Raw genomic sequence first — 21,878 nt, 5'->3', positions numbered from 1 at the left:
AAATACAACACAACACTTACTGGATCATCATATGAAACTCATAACTAGGATTGGTTGGGTCTAAATCAATTTGATCACGAACTGCTTTCTGGGCAGCACGTCGTTCTTCACGTCGCTGTTGTATTCGCTCAATTTCTTTCACACAATTAGACTTGCGTAGAGTTCCGCTGCCACCAGCGGCACCAGCGTTAATACCAGGAGCAGTAGTAGTCGAACTTGTATTCAGTGCAGACAATGTGCTATTTACAGTAAGTGCACCTAAATTAGAATTTGCGCGACCTAAGTTGAAAGTAATAACCAAATAACTATTAGGCAACTCTACACTGAGAGCGTATTGATGTCAAACTGTTTCAATGTGGAAAAGTAAACACATATGTACAAGATAGCACCCAAAGATCAAATAGCATGTATACCGAATTCACATACACAAGCATAATGTGAAAATTACAAGATGTGACGTGTACCGGCGCTAAACACTTGTTGCTGGAACATTTAAAACCAAAATCAGATGGAGATTTTATCAGGACGCTTTTTTCAAGAATCCAATCAAACTCTGTCGCTGGCCGATGTTATAAAATATTGATTCCCTGCCTATCAAAAACTGTCTTCAAAACCGTCAGTTGTTGGTGAAACGACATAGCAAACTGGGTAATTTAAGTCCCACTAAGAGTTATCATTTCAAAAAAATATCTATTAACTAATTGCATTTTTCTTATTTACTTGAAAGCATTTTGATTTAGATGATTTTGAAATTTCTTACTTATTATAACATTTCAAATGCTAACTTTTCACCCCGTCTGGTAACAAATCAACACCTTGTATTTTCCCTCTACATTACAACTAGATTGACAGTAACAAGTTGTACTTCATAATTTTAGCGTCATAGTGTTCGCTGGGTGTTGGTTGTGTATAGTAACCGATATGACAATACAACCAATTTGATACAATATAGAAATAACTGAGATAACCAAATTGGTGATTTTCTTTAAGAAATTAATGCTTAAATCTCAATTGGATTGATGTCAGAAAATAATACTCCTAAGTTAACTGATCGGACACATAATATTGAGGAATTAGAACTCTTATTAATGTACTAAGTATTACTCCATAATAAAGTAACCACGAGCTATTTATCAGATAAAAAAACGACCAATGGGAATGAAGACAATCCAAGTGATTAATGACTCTTCATTTCATACAGTAATTCTTACTGAGTATACGATTTGCACTGTGCATCAACGTTCATCAAAACTTAACCATGCTCATGTTTGTAAATGTGCAAAAAAGTTAATGAGAAGTTATAATTTGACATGCTCTTTTTTTTATTTCAATGTTTCGTACCTATTAGACGGCGAGAAGCATCACCTGCATAGCCACGGTTCCCATTGATTATTCCTGATTGAAGGTTATCTTCAGTTACATCACCGATATCCTGTTCCATCCGTTCAGTGAGTAAAGTATTAGTTTCAGGTTCCCGTGACATACTGGTCACATGATTATAATCATTGTGGTCCAGTTGAACAGATTCAGATGGTTCCAAATCTTCATCCATTGGCTCATCAGAAATTGTACGATGCTGATGTACATTATAACGGGATCCTAATTATATGAATGTAAAACATAGGAGTGATATAAACAGATACAAAGGTAAAATAAAATGTCATATGTGGATACCTGTATAGGTTGTTATATATCATAGATGAGGAGAAATTGAGTTTTTAAAAAAAGACAAAAAGTGGATACACTTGCTCCAGTGCGACTAGTTTTGAGTTATGTCACCCAGAGCTTATAATTACAGATGGTAATTAATTTGTGGACCTCAACCTTTTTCTGACCCACCCTAGAGCAAGCAAGTCAGAATAGCTGGCGAGTAGATACGTATGGCACATGTCCCAATTATCTCAGTCGATCAAGATTTACAGCTTCACTAACCGACTGGATGTCACTACCTAGTACTCCACATTTAACCTTAGCATTATGTACCCGAGGATTTCAACTGAAGCTAGGAGTGCTTCTAAAATACTAACCAACCGTAAAGTTAAAAAATGAGCTGAAATTTATGTTTTAACTACTAACTAATAATCAGATACATATCTCACTTATGTCATAAGTTAGCAGAAGTTAAGTGGGCTTTTATTATCAGTCTCGTGATGTTATTAGCTACTAATTTACAATCAACTAGCACTTTATATATTTTACTCAAATATAAAATGTTGATTAGTTGACTTGTTTGTCATTTAACCTGCACAAATTTATAAAACAATCTGAGCATAAACAATATCGACTTCACACACATTAGACAAACCTATATTTCGTAGTAATAAGGTGAAATAATAATGAGAGCATGACTAATAACATTGTGTATTAAATGTTTCATTGGTAGGTGTATAATATGTAGGCAATACAAATGGTAAAGATTTTTAAGAATAAAAAGACTAATACCTTCACAGGAATGATACACAATGATAAAGAATAAAACATTACAATGTCAGTGAGATAGGATTTACATTTATTAACAATGTATGTCTAGTATTCATTGAATCACATGTATTCAAGCGTGAGAAATAGGAAAGACTTGTAGTGTAGATTTGCGTCGAATGAAACCTTGACTAAAATTCTTTTATAAATTTCCGAGATGATAATTTCGTGGAGCATGCTATGGTAGTACTTTTCAACAGTAAATCCATATTTATTTAAGTATAGGGTTGTACGTTTAAACGCCTATACTCCTAAATCAATTTGAGTTATTGAGTAGTCAGTCAGTCACAACGTAGAACTTCGTACGTACTTACATCAGTCCGAGTTGCCATACCACATTAGTACAGAGATGAAGTTGTCGATTCAAAAGTTACTGAGTAACAGTTTACAACTGAAAGATGAGTACATAAGTCTGTACTTGGTTAATGAGTTGCATCAATCAGTCAACTAATTAGTTACTTAGATTCTTCACAACTATTTCCCTAATTCTAAATCTTATTGAATGAATTTAATGTGCATACGTCAATAACAAATAACCACTGTTAATTTCAAGTCACTTATAAAATAAGCCTAACTGTATGTTGTCAGCATGAATTAAACGAATTTACTTTTTTTCCAATTAATCACAAAGTACTCTAAATTCCTAGGTAACATAGTAACTGAAAAAAAGAAACTGACACTTCAGACACTAGTAACATCTATTGTAATGTCTTAAATAAGGAGGCTTAATACAGAAAGCTATTGTGTTAATCATAAGGTAATAAATACTTGTGACAAAAGTTCCAGCAGTCAAAATAAGCTAGGTTAATAATAATACGACGAGAGATTTGTCGAAGGATATTGGTTGGACATGTAAAATTAGATATTCAAATAACGGAAAGAAACCAGTGAGTATAAAATGAGTATTTGCGATCACCGAAATCATCGAAGGGAAGGTGAATGGAACTAAAATATTTTTATTATTTTAAATTATATCACTTAATGTACCCGACGATTAATTGTCAACATCTAAACACGAAAAGTATTCATCTCTCCATGCCCTCAAATGCCTTGGTATGGCCGAGAGTGGGGAGAGTCAGCTCTCCTCGAAATGCTCTCATATGGCCACGCGTATATAGTCTCTGCCACGGAAGTCCTACCCACTGCCTTCTCGCACCACGGATGTTTACGAAATTGAGAGGACGAAAAGCGAATGTCCGGTGCTTTAACCTGGTTGGTGGACACGGTGAGTCCACCTAGGGGAGTTGGAAAACCCTGATTCCAAACCAATGGTGCACATCGGCTCCATGATCCTGAGGGAACAAACGGCGTATGATTTAATCGTTGGTCACCGGCTACCATGGGACTGTATCTCCTCACGATGCTCCACTGCCTTGTTTATTCATTTATTTATTTAAACACATAAATATTGGTACAAAAAGCACCAGATAAATATGCGCCTCACAAATCTCATTTGATTTGTGTGAGGGCTGAGATACTGCCCAGGTGCCCAAACTGAAGCAGGTGGTTTTCTTAGGGGGCCACACCCCGAGCCTTTGACCTAAAAGTCTGATCCACAAGGCAGTGGAGCATCATAAGGAGATGCAGTCCCATGGTAGCCGGTGACCAACAATAGGTTCACACGCCATTCGTTCCATCAGGATACTGGAGCCGATGTGCACCATTGGTTTGGAATCAGGGTTTTCCAAGTCCCCTATGTGGGCATGGAGAGCGTCCACCAACCCGGTTAAAGTGCCGGACATTCGCTTTTCGTCCTCTCAATTTCGTGAACAACACCCCCGCCACGAGAAGGCAGTGAGTAGGACTTCCCTGGCAGAGGCTATATATTCGCGTGGCCATGTGAGAGCATTTCGAGAAGGAGAGCGGACTCTCCCCACTCTCGGCCGTACCATGGCATTTGGGGGCAAACCTTTAGGTCAAAGGCTCGGGTCGTGGCTCGCTTAGAAAACCACCTGCTTCAGTTTGAGCACCTGGGCAGTATCACAGCCCTCAAACAAATCAAATGAGATTTGTGTGGCGCATATATATTTGGTGCCCCCCTGTACCAATATTTATGTTTAAATAAATAAATAAATTCATCTCTCCATACGACTATAAGATGTGCCCTAGTTCTATTCATCATAACATTTTTATTATTGTAATTACGTTTCGTAGCCATAATTTTTCACATCATGGATTTACAGTACAATAAAACATCAAGAACTAATAATTATTAGTTAAACAATACACCAGCTTTTGCCTGTAACATTGTAGTCCTTCAAAGTTAGGTGAAAAATAGTAAGGAATTTCATACTTGTTCACAAAATTTAGTAAAGCGTTTACAATCATTTGTTATATTACATCTAGTAGTATGATCTACGTACACATCTGCATACAGTAGATGAAGCCATCAGCAACCGTCTGACAGAAGAGAACATTTGTATTCAACAGAAATCTGTACGCCTATTTTCGTTACGTCGGCCTATAATTTCCTCTAACAGTTTATCCAACAAACCAAAGAGACTTACAAGTGATGTGCTATTAAATTTACTCCTTTTGTATCCATACAACTTTTGCTTTTCTTCGTTCAATACCTATTTTTCAAATAATTCATCATCGATCTCGCCACCAATGGTGCAGACTGCATAGCAGTCTATTTTGTATCGTCTAAAACAGCGAAACATGGTCTATGGACATAAGATATATGCAGGTCATAAACCTCCATAGATTGTAGTTGGGACATATGTGACACATGCCTAGCCACTCTCTACCCCGAGGTGCAGTGCTGGCTAATAGTTAGTTGAAGAAAGCTGGGGGGTGATTAAATCAAGATAAAGCATCAGAAAATCCCCGATTACTAATTTGACCCATATCAGAATATGCAGACTACCGGTTGAGGCCGACGCAATACTCTAACGCATGGTGGCATAGTTGCATTTATCCTCTACTTTTCTCTAAATTGTCAATTCAGTGTTATCCCTGATGTGTCACCATATAACCTCATTTCTTCCGTATGAGTTATGTTTCTCATGGATAGATTCCCATCACTATTGATATTATTTATCACTACATGGTTTTGCATTGTGACGATTTCCCGCGGTGCTGACAGAGTGAAACAACTTGAACAGACGTCTACTTGTATCAGGTCTCACTTTGATAATAACTGAATAACATGTAAATCAGCTTAAAGACATAACACAAACCAACTGATAATAATTCTTAGTTAAATTTACTCTTTCTGTGCAATTGGTTTTCTTTACGAATTTCAATAAAGCCAAAACAAAAATTAAGATAGAAGCAGTAGCAATAAAGAAACTCATACCTGATTTGTGTTCTGAAAGAGACAGTAATCAACTTATTCCTAGCATGGTAAATTGTTGTTATTATTATTATTGTGATTATTTTACTGGTGTATATTTTGTTGTGAGGTTTTTGCTAAGCTAATTCTTATTTTACATAAACAAAGACCATCCTTTCATCCATCGGTTTTCTCATTCACTTAATTCTCTAAACTTATGTAAACTATTCGAATCCTGTCCAATCATTACGCAACCCATCCGATTGATTCTTAATTCTAGACAATTACTAACTCATATCTGATTGCCTTCTGTATCTATTTTTACATGATTTGAGTCTGAAGTAAACTCTTCACGACATCTATGACTATCACAGAATTCATCTGTTTCCTGACTTCATTTAATCAGTGCAAAATGTAACTAGAGCATCTTAGGAGCGCTTAACATGCCAGATTCTAAGGAATTACAGTTTATACACACATCTCCACAATTTAATAGAGATACCGTCATTCTATGGCTTTTAGGTCTTTAAACTGATGATTTTAGTTAAGCCTCTCAATCGTACAAAAGTATAAGTGATCACTAGGCTCCCACACAAAACTAAATTAACATAAACTTGTGACTACATCGTGAAATAAGATTGAGACCAGATAAACTACTCTGTAAGGCTTTATTTCTTTCATACATGGAATTACCCAACAAACAAACTTCAAATTATTCCCAAAATCATGCTTGTAAGAAAAAAAACAAACCTTCATTGTGAGTGTGACTAATATCCACAGAATTATGTACCGGGAGAGAAGCTTGAAGCCGAGAAGAGCTATTTGTACGGTCATCATAGGCTGATATTGTTGTAGAGCGAGTGGGAACATGGCCAGTAGGCACACGAGACGATGGAACAGGAACACGTGTTGATGGAGCAATCAAACGAGATTGATTACCAGATGAGTAGTCTATTTGAGTGGCGTTAACTTTGTTACTGGGTGGAGCGAGAACAGCGGCAGAAGCCACCACGGGAACAGAATTTTGAGACTGCCGTATATCGGTAGGTAAATTGACTCCGGGACGGTGTGAAGAATTCGGAACTTCTTTAACTAAATTGTTTCGACTGATATCAACAGTCCCACAAACATTATCAGTGATGGGCTAAAAATTTAATTTGCAGTTGATATGGAAAAAATTAACTTTACTACCAATTCAAAATTCGTTAAGGTATAAATTTATGCTGAAATTGTATATACCAATACATCTATACTTAAATTATTTGCTTAGCATAACTGCTAATTAATGTATGATCCTTCCCAATCCCACTATAATACAATCAGTAATACGACTTCTAATGTAAAAAAAACAAGGTTACACGCTGCGCATTAGCTCGGCTATATAATTGACAAGAACGAACCCAACAACATAAAACAGCTCACAACCGTATTTAGATTTTATCTTCAATAACACTAATCAAGCCCCTCGACAATTAAGAAAACGGGAGAAAGCAGGAGCAAGTGCACGTGACATAGCAAAAAAGGTAGAATTTGTAATGTAAGGGTGCCCTTGAGAATCGACCAGCTATACCCTCCCAGAGACGAACCATAATCAAGATTACTTCCTGTGGGTAAGATAGGATCAACTACTGACGGGTTACAATAACCTAAGTGAACTTATGGGTTTTATTACGAAAATGATAATCCAAAAGTTGTACGTAGATGTTTATTTTTGGGGAGGGGGCTTACAGACATCATACAATCGTATTTCTTTCATTAAACTAGACACTATAAGAATTTGTAACCGAGAGAAAAATCTTTGAGCTAGTAGATCTTGTTTCACTGCATGACACCTGATTTCGATAATATTGTTAAATAAAACTTGCCCCACAGTGATACATACGTTATTGCTATTACATCCCATCCAGAGGCCGGTACCCACCAAATATGAAAATCATCTACAGGTTGACATCCGGGAGTCGCTGAAAACGGACGAATTCGACTAATACAAGTACTACCAAAGTACCTGAAAATTTCGATCGAGCAAATACTATGTAATTGACTTTTATTGTTAAAATATGCAATCGGTGCAAAACCTTACATAAAAATGACTTACACATGAATATCTTAAATTCGGGTTCAATTGAAGTATTGCTTCCAATTCTATCTGAACAAAGAAAGAGAACAAAACCAGGAAATCGGATGACTGTAAAAATTATTTACATAATCAATTTTATTAACAATAATAAAATGAAGGACTGAGAAGGTAATCACTAGTGTGGATTTTTACTTCCATGTAGTGCGAATAACATATTTATATATACTTAAACGGCTCAACAGGATTCCATCATTCTTTTCAATATGACTTTTTCATGTCAAGTCTTCAGGTGATCTTATACACTACAAACCTCAATTAGTTTGCTATCGGCGTTATCAAAGCAGACCGTAGACATTTTTAGAGCAATATGAACATCATCTTAATAGCAATCGACAAGTGACGTTTAAATCCCCGTGTTTGCGGATCAGCATATATACAGGTGGTCGTCGATTACTGTATCTAAATAGATTAGTAGACGGATAGCTAAACTCTTAGACTACTGCCCTCACTAGGAAACCTTTCGAACTTGCCCTGATCTGCATTACTTAATTTGAAATCACTCTCAAATTAATTGATTATTAGGATAACGGTTAGTAAAACTTAGAACTATGTCAAAGTCCATAAATTTTAAAAGACTCACTATCAAAGGGCTTAGGATTTAAGCAGAGATCTTAGACTTGCAAAATCGTCAGTGACATAAATGTACGTGCAATCAGCATCAGTGGCTGGAGATTGAATGGAATGATTTAGAATCCGTCACAATGGCCCAGTCCCATTCACTCGTTATGTTCATCTCGCTTTAAATTCAAGTATTCTTTCATACATACATTTACACTAACTTTTCGAACTAGATTCTCACTGCTTATCCGTTTTCATTTTCGCTGCTACTAAATTATTTTGACCTCTTGTTATTCATTTTGTTCACTTCATTGGGTCGTGCTAATATGGTACAGTAACTTGGGCCAACACGTACCTGTACCAGGTCATGCTGGTGTCTACGTTAACAATGACTCACTGACTGCCCAGTATTATTCGTCATTGATTATGTACTTAAAAATACAGGAAATCGAGAACTTGCAAACAGCTATCTTCAATGAATCAACTCTAGTTATGATAAAAGTTTGTAAAATCACTATCCATTTACGAAGAAACAGATAACAGTTAACAGCAATATAAAAGAGAACATCACGTCAGTTAATGTTGTACTAACCTCCTTTCCTTTAGCTTCTCCTTTTTCATACCATTCTACTGTCACACTTTTAGTGTTGGGATTAATACCACTTACAATAGCCGAATGTACACGACCTAGACACAAGAAAGTCGTGAAAACAATACCTGTAAAAATCTTTACACATGAGGCGTGTTTAGACAAAAGAATATACACAATTCATGAGTTACGTACAGTGAAGAAAAATAACAACACATAATAACTCATTAGTCAACTAATTTTTTAGATGATAAACTGGATAGAACCTCAAATTCAGCATCATTACAAATAGCCAGCCAGGTTGACCACGACACACGTCATGATGCATTTCAACTTTAAAATTGTTTGAAGGAATAATACTTGGTCATCCATCAAGTTACTTCATAAAACCAGTATGACACACATTACCTCCATTCACACATTATTGGCTTACAACCTGAGTTGAAAGTAGGAGCGTTCGGCATAATATGTACGTAGAAAACCCTTGTCTCACCACTACCCACTGAAATATTTCAGTTATGAATAAAGCCAGAACAATAAATGAGGCCGAATAAGAAGTTGTCTAACTTCGTGATTTCTCTTCAGTTTTGAATTCATGTTTGTAGAATATAATACTAAGTAATAAGCACTAGTCAACAGTTGTTGTCCTAGCTACATTGAAATTCATAAAGATAACTAGATGTATCTTTGAGCTAAGTTAGAATTTGGTAAGATGTAGATTACCGAATGAACAAAAACCTGCACAATGAATAACTGATGGTTCCTGAGAGTCAGTGATATTACAGATCGAAACCACTTTTCTGTATATAAACAATAATGGGAACGTGATGGGTGTTATCTAGACGAAGCTTGGTCAGAGGCAACAACCAGTTGCGCAATCTGGGTATAATTTAAGCCTGACACTCGTAAGCTGGAAATGGTTTGCTCCACTGATATAGAGTGCCAGTTTACAAGCTTGGGGTTGGAAATTATTTCCAAGAAACTACAGAAAACACTCCAACGAGAATGTAAAGATAACTGGATAAGCGAGTTCATGATCTCGGCAATGCAGCACCTCCACTAATAACTCACAAAAATACTACCTAGCATGTTACCAGGAAACTTATTTGAAATATTTCAACCGACTTAGAAGTAATACATAATTTGGAATCAATGAAGCATTACCTCGAAAACTCTATGAACGACATTCTAAACTCATATTTTCCTAGATTTCTCAGAGGTAGATATTCAAACATCTTAAACATTTACACATTATTTTACAAGTCCCGAAGATACTGGACATACAATCCTCTCGTTTCAATAGTTAGAACTATTTACTATATCCGATATGGACGAATTATTTATGAGCACAATTCTTCACACTAGTCAGACTTGATATACTCACCATCTGTTCTCTGTATATCTACATTTATCCCAACAGCTAGAATGCCACCATCATAATCCGCCATATTTCATCGGTGCATAAGACCCCAAGGATTAAGAGACCCCCTCAAATCCATTCAAACTCGAGCTAAGTTACGCAAAGTCCAGATCAGTACAACAAGACACGATGCCATGGTGACTACTTAGTAAGTACCAGAAATACACTTTATTGTTGACTGTTTGAGAAATGCATCGAAGAAATCCCAAACTTATGGTCGTAGTTACTAAATGTACAGTGGCGCGACTTTTGAAACTAATGGTCGTAACGACGCATGCTTTTATTAGTGTTATGATCTAGTGACCTGGCTCGTTATTTTACTGTACTTATCAATGAGAATCATGTGTCTTTATCTTCAAGAGTGATATTTCTTCCGCGCCACGAATAATTTCACTGTATAAAGCAGTCAAAGTCCTTGACTCATTGGTACTCTGTACACGCATCTTTAGGGGTTGAAAATCCTAACCGGTAATTGCTATCGTTTGTATGCATAGATTTAGGGGTACTTTTTATCCAGGTTATGATATTGGACAAATTCAGCGGTCAAGTCTCTGTGGGAAGAAATGCGAAATTTGTCATAGGATCACAGCCTCAAGTTTCCAGTACATAAAGTCACTACCATGCCTCCAATATAGTGTGTGCTTACAAGAATTTAGCCAGTTATCAAGGTTGCTTTAAGGCTTACATACAACGAAAGTGCAGTTCGTGTCAGGTATAAACCACGAGGTGTGACTTTAGATGTCAACTCATAGCTCACATCACTCTCGTCCAGCTTAAGTATACCTCAACCATCCAAATAGATTACCTACGTTGGTAATTAACAGAGGTTTCCTCTCTTGAGAATTTCCACGGACACATTTGTGTTTACAGATAAGATTGTTGAAAAGCTTACCATTGAGACTTATAATACTAATTTCTTTATCACATACTATAGTCGCAGATTACACTTTAACCCAAGAAATACGAAAAAACGAATTGACACCAAGGTTAGGTATGTAAAGAGACAGATCCAACTTATGTAGTTTTATTTGGTATCGGTCCTCAAGAGCTGTCTGTAGACGTGGGAAATATGGTAGCGGTATAGGTAATTATTCAATTAAGAATGTGACGTGATCCTCCATTTTTCTAGGCCCTCTCGAAGGTTTAATGCTATTCCACAGTCACAATAAGTCCATTTGCAATATAGCGCAAGCAATATGTATCATCTGAATAACACTAATCTGAAAACTTTGCTAGCAGAAGGGGTATTGGATGATCTGTCTCTCTTGGATTCTAATCCCTATGTTATCGGTACTGGAAGCACTGATGAAGTATAGTGTGCGCTATCTACTGCGAGTTAATCCAGACCACGTAAACACCAAGAGCTTCCACCCAATCTAAAATAGTTAAAACTAAAACTAATTACAAACAACTAAATCACTAATTTTATTTTGCTGTAACAGTCAGTTTGAGATGTAATACGAAGCTAACTGATGAAAATAAACTATTAGCGAATGTATTTAAATGGAAGAAATGTCCACGAATTCCTGCTTCTGCATTGATTCCAAGCATCGTATTTACTATTTCTTTCTGTTGAACAACTGTCATTCATGTATATACAAGGACCTTTGGACCACTTTCTCCGTAGCGCTCTCAAAACTTGTTTGGTACAGAAATGGCATGGTTTTTCTTCTTTGCCTGCCAAACAAGATTATAGGAGTAGTAGATGTTCTAAATGAAAAGCTGACACTATCACAAGCCTCGCACGCTGGGGCGGAAAAAGCTGTTGTGAATGACATTGCCACTCCGGTCTTTCTGGTTTGTTTGAAAATACCGAAACTTCATATGATCTCGTCCATTCATTAATTTTAGCCAGTCCTGTTTACGTTGTGCTTGGTTCATCAGAACCTGCTGTTTCACGATTGAGGCCGAGCGGTGAAGTAAATACTTAGCAGAATGACTATGTCCTCACTGTAGCACCAAATTGAAGAACATTTCTAGTTCATTCTGCTTCATTCATGTATTATGTGTGCAAGTACTTACGACTCAAGGTTGTACGGAGAAACTGCGCCCTTGGACGTGTCACTGCATATCAGCAGACGGTAAAAGAAACATAGAAATTGTCTTCTACAGTCCGTATATTGGCTGTTTGCAGCCCATCAACTACAACTATTGCCCACGAAAGTCACACGTTCTGGAAAATAGAAAGGCCTTATTGCAAAACGCTTAAGTTATTGACAGTTCTTTAGTTTTCGTGGATAGGGTGCGGGTCCGTAAATGTATAGTGCATCCATCTCCCTATACTCAATGTGTGTGCAATATTTCGCATGTTTGCATTCATTCGAGAAGTGGATATTGCATATAAGAGCATGATTTACATTGGAAATTTCGTTTCCATCCCTAACTTTCTGTTTATTTGTTTCTTTCACCCGGAAAGTTGGAATTCGCTGCGGCGGTGTGTTCATGAACGACATATGCTGATAGCTTTGTGTAATTGAATGAAGTACTGAAAGAGAAATACACTCTTATCTGCAGCGGTGATACACTAAATGAGGGTACAATGTTCGCGAACGCTTGATATTTAATTTTTTAGTGAGCACTGGACAAGGATGTTTATCCATACACGGTTTTGAATCAACTTACGCATCACTCCTCAAGAGATTAACTTGTGATTTAAATATTCATCAGCTACGTTGTGTAGATTGGTCTGGTTAAGGAATTTCCGAAGTACACATTACCACTATATTGTGCGTCTCCGATTATTGAGACAAAACGAATAACAGGGCAGGATACATGAATTTAGTGAACAACAATTAATAATTTACTCAAAACGAATAAAGGCCACATATACAAATAGTTTACTCACAACTACACTGTTATAAAATCTGTTTGGTGACTGTTGAGAAGTCCCACAATAGGACGACATGACCGTCCAACGCTTCCAGGTTTTCCATGGTAGTCTAGCTTCAATTAACTCATGATTTCAACTATAAAATAATGACTAGTCAACGTCTCTCTATCATATATTGCTTGTGCTGACGCCAATGCAGTGCTCCTCGGGAACGTCAAGATTACGAAATTTGAGGTGATGGAATTTAGTAAGATCAAACGAGGTTTACTGATATCTATACGGCTACTTAAGAGAAGATAGGATGAATCATCTGGCACGAAAGCATGACCATAACGTCTTGGTCGTTCAATAATCACGCTGTTAGTCGTCTCAGTGGATCTAACACTTTTTTGGAAAGCTGAAAGGAATCACAGCTGCGGAGAATTTTCCTGGCCATCTTTTTGAATAACCAGTCTGGAAAACCCCTTCTGAAACTACGACTGGTCGTTTTACGGTTAGTGGAACGTGGACGACCAAGTGAGGCTGATTTAAGGTAATTTTAGCAATACAGACCAACGGCCCAAGCCCTATTTAGTATAGCACTAATACAGGCTTTTCCATTCTTTATCTTAATCAGAAAAAGAGCTAGTCACTAGAATTTCAAAAATAATCCACTAAGAAATTTAGGGTCAATATCGACTTTCTAAACTCCGTATGATCTCTTGCTTCTATTGGCTTGATCTGTACATTATCTGAACCTTGTGAAAATAACACTTGTTATTTATTTTACCGCATTCACCAGTATGATTTAGGGTATTATACTTGTAGACTATCAGTAGAGTTCGAAAAGACTCTGGCGAGACGTAAAACGGACTCAGCCTGTAAAGCAACCGTCAATAGGACTGGTATGAAGCAAGTCAATACAGTCAGCTGTTAGATCCTGTTGATGCACTTGCTGTGATGGAAAATAAGACATGTAGCAAAAATATTACATCTCTCTTCCCTGAAAAAACTAAACCCTACCGGAACTATTTGTGAAGGAAAAGTATGTATTTATTTAGATGACACAATTTAGACAGGATAAAATACTGTCGCGACTAGATTTTTTTATTTGGTCTGAAGGCAGAAAGTGATTCAGAACTTTAGTAAATGTTTAAAGATGCTATGGATATTCAGCACTTAACAACGCTTTCATCCGCTAGTCAAACTAGATGTCAGAAATGAAGGAGTTCGAAAATATATTCAGGAAATTGTTGATATTTCGGAAAGCGTATGGTCTAAGCTAGTTAGCAGTTGCAAGGGATGTGTAGCACAGCGTGCACAGTCGTGACTTCGTGCGGATGCATGACCGAGCTCCTTAGCCTAGGGTGTACCAAGTAAAAGTGATGTGGTCAGTGTTGATGTAGAAGACTTACAAAGTTATTTGTTTCTGTAATTTATTTACTTTACAAGTTGAAATAAAAAGCAGTGCAAATGAATAAATAAACATCATTGTTATTTGATAAAAAAGTCTTAGGACTAATTTTTATTACATTCCTTCTGTTACAATGCTTATTTGAGTTGCACTCAACGATTAGATCATGAAACAGGTTTTTGTGCGTAATTTATGCTGCAGGATATTATAATAAAAAGTGTACTCAAGAAGTGCAAAATACCTCAACAAAGCCTCTCACCCACTAAAACGAAATAAAATCCCTCTGAAGTGTTTTGTTGGATAATTTTGTTATTTTCTGTAGAGATTCACAAACAATAATGATTCTGAAATAGGTTAACCTGAATGTGATGTTACATTCAAATTATTGAATACAAACAGCATGAAATTAACTTTGATAGAAGCTGAAAGCTTACATCAACTGATACCCTTCGAAAGAGTCCATTGTGTTATCATCAACAAGTTTAGTAGATCTAGACCTAGATCAGCAATACATGATCAATGCTAAATGCCAAAGCACTTGGTTAATGTAGTACTTTCATCTTCATAATAGCAGTCCATGTCAATGTTCAGCGATATGATACGAAAGCAATCCATTGTTAAAAATTCTGTGTTCGCTAAAATGGTTTGTCCCCTCATGTTATGTTTGTTTTCGTCTTGTAATCTGTCATTGTGACTTTAAATTGTAGAAAACCCACTACCCATTGTGTTAAGTATGTTATGTGTATAGAGTGAAATCTTCCTTAAAACAGCTTACAAAAGATTCACAATTTGACAAGCCAGTCTTATAAGCCGACAAAGGTTAAACCCATCAGTAATGGTAAACTGAAAACATTAGGCTTTAGTTTGCAAAGAACGGTAAAAATCTTGCTATTAACTTAACACCAGGAAAGGACGCTTACTGCGCTATCATGCTGTCCGCACTGCAACAAAGTCCTCTTGCTTGTCAGAAATAAAGAGAGAGGTTAGAGAAAATAGATATTCTTTGGTGGATATAAATATTTTCAAACATAGATTCCGACTCTAAAATTTGAGACAGAAGTAATGGCACCTGGTGAGAAGTCTCTCATACCCCTCAATGTCCCTATGGTTAGAGAGTCGATAGGAAATGGAGGAACATTTTAATAACTAAGAGATGTGGGAGAAGTGATGCAGTACACCAACCTCTCCAAGATACCGTGGTGGTATTGGTTCCCAACCGCATAATCTTCGAAGTTGAACATGTAATTAGTGAGATCAACATTCGATATGTGACACTAACAGAAGAGAGTGTCAGGAATGGCGAGCGTGGGAATAATCGGCCTACATGGCATGGATTGGCCATCCAGGCGTGGCCACTATATTGTTCAATCTTTCTCATACCAAAAATATTATTCTGTCCCGATCCGAGAAGTGTTTTCTCAGAAGTGCTAAACATCATATTGCTGACTGTCACGATAGGACGAGTTAGTGTAGATAATCGTGCGACTCCTATATAAGATCTTACAGGTCAAATAGTCACATCCTAGCCAATCTGCAATTTGGGGATTAGATCTATTATTACAGGGGCATAGACAAATGTAATAATTTTAACCTAGACTGCAATACCACAATACCATCTAAAGTAAGTGAAATGATTATTTCACATAGAGAAACCCACCCTCACTGAGGACGTTGAGCTCAGTAATGTATACAAAGGATCGGAGAAATCATCGTAAATTCATACATATGACTGATTCCCTTCTTGATGTTATAAAAGTTACTGACCTTAACTTTAGCGCTAGATAAAACACAAGTACTTTGATTGCAATGCATTCTATAAACAGTTTACTATTAGTTCTTAGTGAGGATGAAACACCTGTTGAAAATATAGATCCGTTATCTTAGCGCACAAACGGGATCCAGATATAAAATGTAGCACAGACGCATATACTTATTCAGTGTTTTTTAGTTTATTGAATGCTTTTTGATGAGGTCTAACCTGTGATAGATGCCTAAAATTATCCTTGGGGTGTTGTGTATATAACAAATAAGGATCCAGAAATAAATTTTGAGTCAACATGACCCGAGTTTTCTAAGAGGAAAGAAGTGATGTTATCTCACATTGAAGTATTTATTGTTTGAATGACAGAGTGATCATACTATCAACATATTAATTCATAGTACAGGATAACCATTACTTCTCTTACCTTTCAGTAGGAGAGACAAAGTTCCTAATATTCTCGTGATCTAAAGTTGATGTTGATGTAAATTGAAGGTGTAAAGTTATTTTTATGTTACATAAGTTACTATTAAAAATTTACATGGAATCTCTAAACATCATGAGTGACGTTGGAACGCATTAACACATAGCCCTTTACAACTTGTACCAAGCTCTCGTTATTATTGTAGATCACCAACGTAGATGGTTTCCGTCAAGTGGTCGGGGGCCTACTCAAGTTAGACGTGAATGGTGTGAAGAACCAGGTAACTTTGAAGTCGCACCTCGCGGTCAGTATCTAACGTGTATTACACCTTCAACGTATCGAAGTACCATGGCTGCTTTGAAGACTGTATAACACAAAGGGTGTGACTACGTAGATATATTAGTAAGAATGAGTACAGAGATGTTAGTGAGACCACCATTGTATGGACCAGACCATGGCGTACAATTAACTGATGCGCGTTTGTTGTCCTTGACTTTAACAGGGATCGATGTTCTGTTCGATATTCAGTGACTCAACTGCCGGATTATTTGGCTAGGGCTTAATGACATTTCACTGCTCCTATATTATCAACTGTTTTTCCAAATGAAAATCGGTTGAATTTACGAATAACACTAGCGTCAAGTTTACTTATAAAGTAATCAGGAAAACACTTAGTTATGAATGAATAGCTACTTCAACCGCAACCAAAATTAATCCTTATTTAGCCAGCAACAATCTAAAGTATTTCCTTTAACTTGGTTAGTGCAGTTCACCAAATGCGGCTTCATATTAATCGTTTAGCTGACATGCCTTATGAGATTTATGTACTTACACCATACAGAATGAACTGAAAAACGGTTTAAAAACCTGAAGTGTTAGCATCAAAGAACACGGAATACGCAGTAGTACTATTGTAGTGAACAAAAATACGACTGGGGACAGTCGAATGTATTTAAGCAAACATTACAGACTATCTCAGTAAATTCTAATAACCATACAATGGACAGTTAATATGCAAATTAACAACCAATAGTCTCCATCTTTGCTGTTTCTTCTTTAATTCCATTGCTCATGCATTTTCCAAACGATTGCGCTTCATTTCAGTTCTTTTCTCATCGGTCTTCTGCCAAAATACAATCTATGTCTGACCAACACCATATACTACTTATATGGATATAAGTAGACCACACCACACTATACGTACTTATTAAATGACGTTTCCAATCTGTTCAAATTGTATTCTAGCACCTGAGGATTAACTATCGACTAAAAACTGGGAAAGACTTCATATTTGAATATATCGCCTCTGAATATACAGGAACAGATTGTAATTATTCACAAAGAATTTATCACCTTTTTGAAAACAGCACATCCTTTACATCCAAGATGGAAATCGGAGTCTGTGTAGTTCAGTCTATGTCCTCTTTGGAGATTAATCAAACATATTTCAGACTCAAAACGGTAGGTAACTTCTATGTTATCTAGAATGTTATAATCGACTTCAGAGCAAACGATTAGGATTAGAACGGATGAACCTGGATCACTGAAGCCTATTTGATCGAAGTAACTATCATGTGCACTCAGGTCATCAATATCCTGGATATTAACCAAATGCTTGGCAACTTTCTTTAATGACTTTTCTATTGATCTTTGAAGATCATTTACATGATAAGGATAACCCCCTACAGATTGCTATCACGTCTTTTTCTGACACAAAAACCTCCCTAAAGTAATTTTTCTGGTTTCTTTGGTCATACTGATATGTGGGTGAGGATGATACTGACTGGTTGTTTGATTTGTCAGATTAGTAGGTAGTCTGACAGGTACTGGATGAGTTATATATTCTCTTACCCTTATTATTACTGGGATGTGTCGGATTGTTGTTGTTTTAGGAAGCGAACTGAATTTTAGTCTCCAAAAGATTGACAAAGTTTTCTGCTCAAACACTAGGATAACGAGATCTAGGAGCAGTAAAGGGACTTCGTGAATTTGAAATAATATAATAAAATAGTACTGATCCCAATAAGTCTAGAACTTCAACAAAACTATCAAGAAGTCGAATTCGAAGTACTCACAATGGAATGGTTTCGTATTATTACGATATGTTTAAACACAACATAAAATATTTAACTATACATTAAATACATTAGTTATTCACTACATATTTTCACTTTCCAAATATATGAGAACCAAATTCAGCAAAACCATTTCTTGAATGTAGTAGAGAACGGGGTACCTAGCCTGTCGTTCGCCCTGATGGTGTTCTCGTTACTTTCGGGTTGCCTGATCTGCTAAGGGTGATGGGACGGTGCATGACGGCATTGTTGTGTGCTAGGTTCAGAGAAAACGTTTTGCTACATCCATGCGAATCCACCCCGTTATTGTCCCTATTGTCTAGTAGAGAAAGTTCCATTATGAGCATTCCTAAATTGTTTAACTCAAGTACAGACGATACATTTTTATAGACTAGAAACTTGAATGTTATGTGTTAATAAATTTAATTTCTAATTTTAATAGTTGAGATCATGAGTCAATTTAAGTTAAACCACCATGAAAAACCTGGAAGCACTGGACGGCTGTTTCGTCCTATTGTGATACTCCACAACAGTGAGCATCCTCGACCCGCCTCGCAAGATTCAAACGCAGGACGTATTAGCTTCGCGCGCGAGCACTTAACCTCTAGACCTCTAGACAGATATTGATCAGTGAATGACATTGATAACAATGTACTGTTGAAATAATTTACAACTTAAATGTATGTTAAAGTGAAATTTGTTGAAATATTAGAAGACTAATATAAGGAATTCTTTACTGAAACAAAACTAATATGGTTGTTCTTTGACATGACTGCTTACACGCCCCGTTCCTCTTTCTTTTCGTAGTCGATTAGATTTTGAAAATCTCGACATCTGAGAAGAAGCACGGAATACAAAAGATAGCTCGGAATCATTCAGAAGATTCGAACTTCTCAGATAACATGGCTCTTCTACCCCATACACACGAAAAAGTACAGATGAAAACAACGACTGTAGCAGCAGTCTCTACATCAGTAGGCCTCAACATACACAAAGAGAAAAGCAACATCCTCAAATACAACAAGGAGAAAGTCAAGGCAATCACACTTGATGGAGAAACTCTAGAAGAGGTGGAATCTTTTACGAACCTGGGAAGCATCATTGATGAATATGGAGGATCTGATGCAGACGTAAAGGCGAGGATTGACAAAGCAAGGGTGGCATTCTTATAGTTGAAGAACATATAAAACTCAAAACAACTGTCAACTAATATCAAAGTCACAATCCTCAATACGAACGTCAAGAAAGTTCTACTGTATGGAGCTGAAAAGTGAAGAACTACTACAACCACTATCAACATAGTACAAGTATTTATAAACGGTTGTCTACACAAGATGCTCAATATCCGTTGATCGGATACCATCAGCAACATCCTACTATGGGAGAGGAGAAACCATCTTCCAGCTGAAGAGGAAATTACGAAAAGACGTTGGAAGTGTATCGGACAAGCATTACGGGAATCATCAAACTGCATCACAAGGCAAGGGCTAACCTGGAATCCTGAAAGGAAACGGAAAAGCGAAAGGCTAAAGAACACATAGCGTTGGAATTCGGAAACAGACATGGAAAGGATGAATAGCATCTTGAGACATTTTATGTTACTTCTCAGTTATAAGATTTGTTGGAAGTCAACATCGGATCATCAAATGTTACAACTTGCGGTAATTTCCGAATACCAACTCTAGGGATATTTTTCAAATATGAAACTATATCCATGCAACCAGGCAACTGTTACAATGTACCCCTAAAGCTGTGGGAGACAGATAAAAGTTAGGAGCTCAAGAAAATGCTTGATATTCAAGAAGTTCAATTTGAAGTACATTAGCTTCGTATATATAATAACAAACATGACTTTGGGACAGATTATGGTGTACGCTACTGATGTCGACAAATATAAGTAGTATGTATCATCAATTAAAGTGAAATATCTGGTAGCAGAAGGTTAAGAAGATCGAAGGAAAGAGAACAAGAACAGAGAATGATTGGTGTGGAATCGAAAGAATAATGAACTTTGAGACGATTGACTGATATTTTGTAAATGAAGTATTTACTTTATGGTTCTCAGATTTTATCATAACGTTCCGTTATTCTGTGTTCAAATAGATTTGATTGTCCCCACTTGTGTTCTTGTTCTCTACAAGATAACAAATCAGCAAGCCTAAGGTGTGCACAACCAATTAAACGGAAATAGAGATAGGAAAGGTGTTGATGCGGTTATCCATACAAGCATGAACCAGTATTTACGGAAAAAAACTAGACAACTTGAGGTTCTTCTAGCTACTAACCATTAATGAAGTTTGTCTATTGTCAATAACTGACCTTAGCTCAGTAATAAAAATAATATGACGTCTAGAAACGATATGTTTTTGAAAACAAAAAGAACTTAATTCTCCATGGGTTACTAGGCTAATGTGTTTATCCAAAAAAAAGTCAAATCTGTTGGGAGTTTATCGAAAACCAACTTCAGGTAGACAACCATTGAAAACTAAGAAGCATTAGATAACTATACTATCACAATACAGTTTGTAATGACAATCTCATCTACCATTCACCCAAACTTGTGATAACAAAAGATAAACGTAAGGAAATATGAGTGTAGTCAACATTTGCTCAATTTAATGCTTTCCCTACACTTGATATAATCAAGAACCCAACAACATGTTTATCAATGAGAACCTCAAAGAAGTATTAGGATCTACTGTTGTGAAATTACAGAACATCTTCATGAATTATGAGAACCATACGTTGAATACTTCATTTGCAAATTTCAAGCAGTTGTCATTCAAATTCTGTATGATTCTTCCTTTCTATTCTCGTCAACTTGATCTTCTTAGCCTTCTACTGCCAGGTTTTCCACTTCCGATTGGTGTTATTTACTACTTATATCTGTCGACATAAGTAGCATACACCATACTACGACTGTAGTTTAACCTTGCCG

The 21,878-nt window shown here is 36.6% G+C and overlaps 1 protein-coding gene across 1 annotated transcript in view; it reads right to left on the bottom strand.

The window, feature by feature from the left end:
• Window positions 1-10,680, bottom strand: part of Smp_002280 (putative kif-2) — a 35,200-nt gene extending 24,520 nt beyond the window's left edge. Inside the window, exons 1-6 of the mRNA XM_018797989.1 lie at window positions 10,424-10,680; window positions 9,043-9,137; window positions 7,851-7,901; window positions 6,506-6,899; window positions 1,342-1,599; window positions 21-279 (exon numbers count right to left, since the gene is read on the bottom strand). Coding sequence (XP_018652975.1) covers window positions 21-279; window positions 1,342-1,599; window positions 6,506-6,899; window positions 7,851-7,901; window positions 9,043-9,137; window positions 10,424-10,487 — 1,121 coding nt within the window. The 5' untranslated portion in view covers window positions 10,488-10,680. The remainder of the gene's footprint in view (window positions 1-20; window positions 280-1,341; window positions 1,600-6,505; window positions 6,900-7,850; window positions 7,902-9,042; window positions 9,138-10,423) is intronic.
• Between the last annotated feature and the right edge of the window lie 11,198 nt (window positions 10,681-21,878).

Source organism: Schistosoma mansoni, chromosome 6 (genome assembly GCF_000237925.1).
Source record: "Schistosoma mansoni strain Puerto Rico chromosome 6, complete genome".
Classification (NCBI taxonomy): Eukaryota; Metazoa; Platyhelminthes; class Trematoda; order Strigeidida; family Schistosomatidae; genus Schistosoma; species Schistosoma mansoni.
The sequence above is the reverse complement of the archived record's forward strand: the minus strand, read 5'-3'. Positions and strand labels throughout refer to the sequence as shown.